The sequence below is a fragment of the Molothrus ater genome, chromosome 29 (genome assembly GCF_012460135.2).
Source record: "Molothrus ater isolate BHLD 08-10-18 breed brown headed cowbird chromosome 29, BPBGC_Mater_1.1, whole genome shotgun sequence".
In the NCBI taxonomy this organism is placed as follows: Eukaryota; Metazoa; Chordata; class Aves; order Passeriformes; family Icteridae; genus Molothrus; species Molothrus ater.
In genome coordinates, this window is record NC_050506.2 from 1,364,734 (window position 1) to 1,372,283 (window position 7,550).

At 55.5% G+C, this 7,550-nt stretch overlaps 1 protein-coding gene across 1 annotated transcript; it reads left to right on the top strand.

Moving 5' to 3' along the window:
• The first annotated feature begins 449 nt into the window (after positions 1-449).
• Positions 450-6,140, top strand: PEX11B (peroxisomal biogenesis factor 11 beta). Its single transcript, XM_036397925.2, has 4 exons — positions 450-558; positions 733-860; positions 1,765-1,966; positions 3,238-6,140. The coding sequence occupies exons 1-4, from the start codon at positions 503-505 to the stop codon at positions 3,605-3,607; spliced, it is 756 nt and encodes a 251-aa protein (XP_036253818.1). The 5' UTR covers positions 450-502; the 3' UTR covers positions 3,608-6,140.
• Positions 6,141-7,550: the final 1,410 nt, after the last annotated feature.

Below are 7,550 nucleotides of genomic sequence, written 5' to 3' on the forward strand. Positions count from 1 at the left end.
GCGCCGATCGGCGCTCAGCAGACCAATAGGAGAGCAGAAACGGGGAGGGGGAGGCGGGGAAAGCATCAGGAGACCAATCAGAACGCGGTGCGCGGCTGGAGGGGCGGGGTCAGGGCGCGGCGCACTCACCCACTAACACAAATAGCGGTGTGTGGTCACGGGGCGGTAACGGGGCCAGGATTTGGTGTCAGTTGACCAATCGCGTTGCTGGATTTGTTAGATTGACAAGGGAAGAAACGAATCAAAAATGCAGAAAGCACAAACCAGGAGAGATGACGGTGCGAGATGATAGGCCCACTCTTATTGATCAGGAGAAGCAATTAATGACAAAACAAACCAATCAAACTCTTGGACACAGATTTAGAGGCGGAGATTACGCTGTCGCCCATTCACGGGCTCTATTTTGGTAAAAGTGGGCGGCTCCGCGCTCAGCCAATGGGAAGGAGCCGCTGCCGTACCGGAAGTGACGCTGCCGTACCGGGCTCGGTACCGGGCCCGCGCCATGGAGGCCTGGGTGCGCTTCAGCGCCCAGAGCCAGGCCCGGGAGCGCCTCCTCAGGTGCAGCCGCGGCTCCCCGGGCCCTGCGGGCAGGGGAGGTTCGGAGGGAGTTACCGAGAGCCCGGGGAGGGGGAGGGATCACGGGGGTCCCGGGGCGGAGAGGCGATCCCAGAGAACGGGGGGGTTCCCCGGTGATGTCCCCGGTGCCTCCCGTGACTCCCTCGTTGTCCCCAGGGCCGCCCAGTACGCCTGTGTGTTGGCCGGGGCCGCGCTGAGCCGCTCGGGGAGCAGCTCCGGGGGCAGCTCCGGGACCCTGAGCCGGCTGCAGCAGCTGGAGGCGCACCTGAGCCTGGGCCGCAAGCGTGAGTGGGGCTGGGGGAGCAGCGAGGGTTGGAGGGGGGGATTTGGGGTCGGTGACCCCCTGGTGTGTCCCCTCCCTCCTGTAATGCTGCATTTTGGGGGTTTTGAAGGGGGATTTTGGGGGTTGGTGTCCCCTCCCTCCTGTAATGCTGCATTAGGGGGGTTTTGAAGGGGGATTTTGGGGTTGGTGTCCCCTCCCTCCTGTAATCCTGCATTAGGGGGGCTCGGCTGAGGTGGTGAGGGGAGGCCAGGGCGGTTTTGAGGGGGGATTTTGGGGTCTGCACACCCCCAGTGAGCTCCTCCTGTAATGCTGCATTTGGGGGGTTTCGAGGGGGGGATTTTGGGGTCTGCACACCCCTGTGCCCCCCTCTTGCAGTTCTGCATTTGGGGGCTCGCCTGAGGTTCTGGGGAGGGGTCAGGGCAGTTTTGAGGGGGGATTTTTGGGGTCTTACACCCCCAGTGACCCCCTCCTCTAATGCTGCATTTGGGGGGCAGCTCGGCTGAGGTGCTGGGGAGGGATCAGGGCAGATTTGAGGGGAGATTTTGGGGTCTTAAACCCCTGGTATCCCCTTCCTGCAGTGCTGGGTTTGGGGAGCTCTGGGGAGGGATCAGGGCAGATTTGAGGGGAGATTTTGGGGTCTCACACCCCCGGTGACCCCCCTGCATTTGGGGGGCTCTTGGGGCGATCAGGGCGGTTTTGAGGGGGGGATTTTGGGGTCTGCACACCCCCAGTGAATCCCCTCCTGTAATGCTGCATTTGGGGGGGTTTGAGGGGGGGATTTTGGGGTCTGCACACCCCTGGTCTGTCCCCCCCTCCTGCAGCCACAAAGTTCCAGTGCCTTTGAGGGGACATTTTGGGGTCTCACACCCCCGGTGACCCCACCCTGGTGTCCCCTTCTCCCGCAGTTCTGCGTTTGGGGGGCTCAGCTGAGGCCCTGGGGGGGGCCCAGCGCTCGCTGCACCTCCCTGACCCCGTGCTGCGTTTCTGCCTCACCCTGTCCCACCTGAACCGGGCTCTGTTCCTGGCCTGTGACAACGTCCTGTGGGCTGGGAAAACCGGGATCCTGCCCGGCCTGGCCATGGAAAAATGGAGCCAGAGATCCTTCAGGTGAGAGAGGGGTCGGGGTTTGGTGGGTGGGAGGGGAGGTTGGGAAAGGCTCCTGAGGTGTGTGGGGGTGGGCACGGAATGGAATTACCCCGGGGAAAATAAGGAATGGGGATTTCCAAGGGAGAGCACGGAATGGAATTGCCAAGGGGAGGACAGGGAATGTGATTCCTGAGGGAGGGCAAGGGATTGGGGTTGCCCTGGGGAAAAGAAAGAATGGAATTCCCAAGGGCGGATGGGGAATAGGATTCCCCTGAGGAAAGTAAAGAATGGAATTCCCAAGGGCGGATGGGGAATAGGATTCCCCTGAGGAAAGTAAAGAATGGGATTCCCAAGGGAGAGCAGGGATTTGGGTTCCTGAGGGAAAGCAGGGAATGGGGTTCCTGAAGGAGAGCAAGGAATTGGGGTTCCCCTGGGGAAAATAAGGAATGGAATCCCAAGGGAGAGCAGGGAATGGGATTCCTTTTGGGAAAATAAAGAATGAAATTCCTGAGGGAGAGCAGGGAATGGGGTTCCTGAGGGAAAGCAGGGAATGGGGATTCCCCTGAGGAAAATAAATAATGGAATTCCTGAGGGAGAGCAGGGAATGGGATCCCCCCCTGAGGAAAATAAAGAATTGAATTCCTGAGGGAGAGCAGGGAATGGGATTTCTGAGGGAGAGCAAGGAATTGGGGTTCTCCTGGGGGGAATAAGGAATGAAATTCCCAAGGGAGAGCAGGGATTGGGGATTCCCCTGTGGGGGAATAAGGAATGGAATCCCAAGGGAGAGCAGGGAATGGAATTCCCCTGGGGAAAATAAAGAATGGAATTCTTGAGGGAGAGCAGGGAGTGGGGTTCCTGAGGGAAAGCAGGGAATGGGGTTCCTGAAGGAGAGCAAGGAATTGGGGTTCCCCTGGGGAAAATAAGGAATGGAATCCCAAGGGAGACCAGGGAATGGGATTCCCTTTGGGAAAATAAAGAATGAAATTCCTGAGGGAGAGCAGGGAATGGGGTTCCTGAGGCAAAGCAGGGAATGGAATTCCTGAGGGAGTCCTTGGATCTGGGAGTGCAGGAATTTTTGGGATGTCCCTAAATTCCAGAGGCAGCTTGTCCCCAGGAGAGCAGGAATATCTCGAAGGCTTTTTGGGAGCTGCCTCCTGCGCTCCTGGGCCCGTCTGGGCTGTGCCACCCCTCCAGTCATTTCTGTGGCTGCTGGGGAGCACCCAGACCCTTCGCGCTTGCCCCTTGTCCTCCCTCTCTCTCTCTCTCTCCCATTTCCCCCCTGCTCTCCCCAGGTATTACCTCTTTGCCCTGGTGGTGAACCTCAGCAGGGACGCCTACGAGGTCCGGCTGCTGCTGGAGCGCGCTGAGGCCGCCCGGAAACGCGGCCGGAGCCCGGACGGCGGAGCCCGGCTCCACGCCGAGGGCAGGATGCAGCACCTCCGGCTCCAGCTGCAGCTCCAGCTGCAGCTGCTGCTGCAGGTGCTGAGGGACAACCCCCCAGTGCTGCTGGACCTGCTGAGGAACGCCTGCGACCTGGTGATCCCCCTGGAGAAGCTGGGGCTGTGCAGGAGCAGCCCCGCAATCGTGGGGTTCTGCGGGCTCACCTCGTCCCTGCTCTCCATCATCACCATCCTCCACCCCTGGCTCAAGCTGAAGCCGTAGTTAGCCTTGAGGATTTGGGGGATTTTGGGGGATTTTGGGGGCTTGTGGCACCTCTGGAAGTGACTGGCTGGTGCCATTGCCATCATTCCTGACTCTTTGGAGCCACGAAGTTCCAGCACTGGATCCCACAGGGACATGAACTCCCAAAATGTGTTTTTGTTCCCATTGACTTTTCCAGGAATTGTAGGGGTTCAATGTTCCCCCTTTCTGTCTGGGAAGAGCCCTTCACGTGGATCCAGCTAACAGGGAATATTTGGGGCTGGAAAATGTGGATTTGGGGCTGGAAAATGTGGATTTGGGGCTGGAAAATGTGGATTTGGGGCTAGAAAATGTGGGGTTCTGCAGGCTCACCTCGTCTCTGCTCTCCATCATCACCATCCTCCACCCCTGGCTCAAGCTGAAGCCCTAGTTAGCCTTGAGGATTTGGGGGATTTTGGGGGTTTTGGGGGGATTTTGGGGGGTTTTGGCACCTCTGGAAGTGCCATTCCCATCATTCCTGACTCCTTGGAGCCACGAAGTTCCAGCACTGGATCCCACAGGGACATGAAATCCCAAAATGTGTTTTTGTTCCCATTGACTTTTCCAGGAATTGTAGGGGTTCAATGTTCCCCCTTTCTGTCTGGGAAGAGCCTTTCACGTGGATCCAGCTAACAGGGAATATTTGGGGCTGGAAAATGTGGATTTTGGGGCTGGAAAATGTGGATTTGGGGCTGGAAAATGTGGGGTTCTGCAGGCTCACCTCGTCCCTGCTCTCCATCATCACCATCCTCCACCCCTGGCTCAAGCTGAAGCCATGGTTATCCTTGAGATTTTGGGGGATTTTTGGGATTTTGGGGGGTTGTGGCACCTCTGGAAGTGCCATTCCCATCATTCCTGACTCTTTGGAGCCCCAAAGTTCCAGCACTGGATCCCACAGGGACATGAACTCCCAAAATGTGTTTTTGTTCCCATTGACTTTTCCAGGAATTGTAGGGGTTCAATGTTCCCCCTTTCTCTCTGGGAAGAGCCTTTCATGTGGAGCAGCTAATGCAGAATATATGGGAAAAATGCGGGATTTTGGGGCTGGAAAATGCGGGATTTTGGGGCTGGAAAATGCGGGATTTTGGGGCTGGAAAATGCGGGATTTTGGGGCTGGAAAATGTGGGATTTTGGGGCTGGAAAATGTGGGATTTTGGGGCTGGAAATGTGGGATTTTGGGGCTGGAAAATGCGGATTTTGGGGCTGGAAAATGTGGGATTTTGGGGCTGGAAAATGCGGATTTCTTGGGGCTGGAAAATGTGGGATTTTGGGGCTGGAAAATGCGGGATTTTGGGGTGGAAAATGTGGGATTTTGGGGCTGGAAAATGCGGGATTTTGGGGCTGGAAAATGCGGATTTCTTGGGGCTTCTCCTGGCTTTTTTTGGGGGGTAAAGCCACGGGGTTGGGGTGATTCTGGTGCCAGATAATGCATCCAACCCCGAATTGTTTGGATATTTTTTTTCCTGCCTTATAAAAAAAAAAAATCCGAGTGCAGGGAGAGGAGAATGTGTGTCAGGGATAAATCCATGGCTTTGGGGGCTCCAAATTCTTAAATTCCAGAGGCGGATTTTCCTTGGATCTGTCCCTGGGAGTGCAGGAATTTTTGGGATATTCTTAAATTCCAGGGGCAGATGGTCCCTGGGAGAGCAGGAATATCTTGAAGGATTTTTGGCAGCTCCATCCTGCACTCCTGGGCCCATCTGGGCTGTGCCAAAGGTTTTTCAGGCATTGAAGGCTTTGGAGCAGGGTGTGAATCCCAGTGGGAATTGGGTGGGAAGCGCTCCAGGGGATCCCACGTGTCAGTGTAATTAATTCCTGAATAATTCAATTATTAAAGTGCAGCAAACACGGACTCAAACACTCCCGGAGCTCTTGGGGCCGTGGCCCTTCCCCGTGCAGGGGGAGGAAACTGGGGCTGATGCCCCCTAGACCTGGTTCTGATATTAAACCTGGTTCTGATACTAAACCTGGTTCTGATACCCACTAAACCTGGTTCTGATACTAAACCTGGTTCTGATACTAAACCTGGCTCTGATACTAAACCTGGTTCTGATACCCACTAAAGCTGGTTCTGATATTAAACCTGGTTCTGATACTAAACCTGGTTCTGATACTAAACCTGGCTCTGATACTAAACCTGGTTCTGAAACTAAACCTGGTTCTGATACTAAACCTGGTTCTGATACTAAACCTGGTTCTGATACTAAACCTGGTTCTGAAACTAAACCTGGTTCTGATATTAAACCTGGTTCTGAAACTAAACCTGGTTCTGAAACTAAACCTGGTTCTGATACTAAACCTGGTTCTGATATTAAACCTGGTTCTGATACCCACCTAAACCCGGTTCTGATACTAAACCTGGTTCTGATACTAAACCTGGTTCTGATACTAAACCTGGTTCTGATACCTGCTAAGCCTGGTTCTGATGCCCACCTAAACCTGGTTTTAATGCCCCCCTAAACCTGGTTCTGTTACTAAACCTGGTTCTGATATTAAACCTGGTTCTGATACTAAATCTGGTTCTGATATTAAACTTGGTTCTGATCCCCACCTAAACCCAGTTCTGATACCTGCTAAACCTGGTTCTGATGGCCTCCTAAACTTGGTTCTGATACTAAACCTGATTCCAATTCCCCCCTCCACCTGGTTCTGATCCCCACCTAAGCCTGGTTCTAATGCCCTCCTGAACCTGGTTTTGATCCCCCCTAAACCTGGTTCTGATACTAAACCTGGTTCTGATATTAAACTTGGTTCTGACCCCCCCTAAACCTGATTTTAATGCCCCCCTAAACCTGGTTCTGATACTGAACCTGGTTCTGATCCCCACCTAAACCTTGGTCTGATACCCCCATAAACGTGATTCTGCTGCCCACCTACTGGGCTGGACTGGGAATGCTGAACTGGGAGCACTGGGCTGAACTGGGAATGCTGGACTAGGGGCACTGGGCTGAACTGGGAGCACTGGGCTGAACTGGGATGGGCTGGGAATGCTGGACTGGGAGCACTGGGAATGCTGGACTGGGAGCACTGGGATGGACTGGGTTGAACTGTGAGCACTGGGCTGAACTGGGATGGGCTGGGAATGGTGGACTGGGAGCACTGGGCTGAACTGGGAATGATGGACTGGGAATGATGGACTGGGAATACTGGGATGGGCTGGGAATGGTGGACTGGGGGCACTGGGATGGACTGGGTGGAACTGGGAGGACTGGGCTGGACTGGGAGCACTGGGAGTGCTGAACTGGGAACACTGGGCTGAACTGGGAATACTGGGATGGCCTGGGAATGCTGGACTGGGAGTACTGGGTTAGACTGGGAATGCTGGGCTGAACTGGGCATGCTGGACTGGTACTACTGGGCTGAACTGGTGGCCCCGTGCCTCCGTTTCCCCGTGCCTCGGTTTCCCCATGCCTCGGTTTCCCCGTGCCTCAGTTTCCCCGTGCCTCAGGTTCCCCGTGCCTCAGTTTCCCCGTGCCTCAGTTTCCCCTCAGTTTCCCCGTGCCTCAGTTTCCCATTCCTCAGTTTCCCCGTGCCTCAGTTTCCCCTTCCTCAGTTTCCCCGTGCCTCAGTTTCCCCGTGCCTCAGTTTCCCCGTGCCTCAGTTTCCCCGTGCCTCAGTTTCCCCTCAGTTTCCCCGTGCCTCAGTTTCCCATTCCTCAGTTTCCCCGTGCCTCAGTTTCCCCTTCCTCAGTTTCCCCTCAGTTTCCCCGTGCCTCAGTTTCCCCGTGCCTCAGTTTCCCCGTGCCTCAGTTTCCCCTCAGTTTCCCGTGCCTCAGTTTCCCCGTGCCTCAGTTTCCCATTCCTCAGTTTCCCATTCCTCAGTTTCCCCTCAGTTTCCCGTGCCTCAGTTTCCCCGTGCCCCACCTGGGCGGGGCCGCGTTTGGCAGCCGGGCCTGCACAGTCGCTGTTTGTCTGTTTTTCTCCTC

Coding starts and splice junctions, on each gene's coding strand:
- PEX11B (XM_036397925.2), top strand. CDS start 503: ATGGAGGCCTGGGTGCGCTTCAGCGCCCAGAGCCAGGCCCGGGAGCGC. Junction 559..732: donor GCCCGGGAGCGCCTCCTCAG/GTGCAGCCGCGG, acceptor CGTTGTCCCCAG/GGCCGCCCAGTACGCCTGTG. Junction 1,967..3,237: donor TGGAGCCAGAGATCCTTCAG/GTGAGAGAGGGG, acceptor TGCTCTCCCCAG/GTATTACCTCTTTGCCCTGG.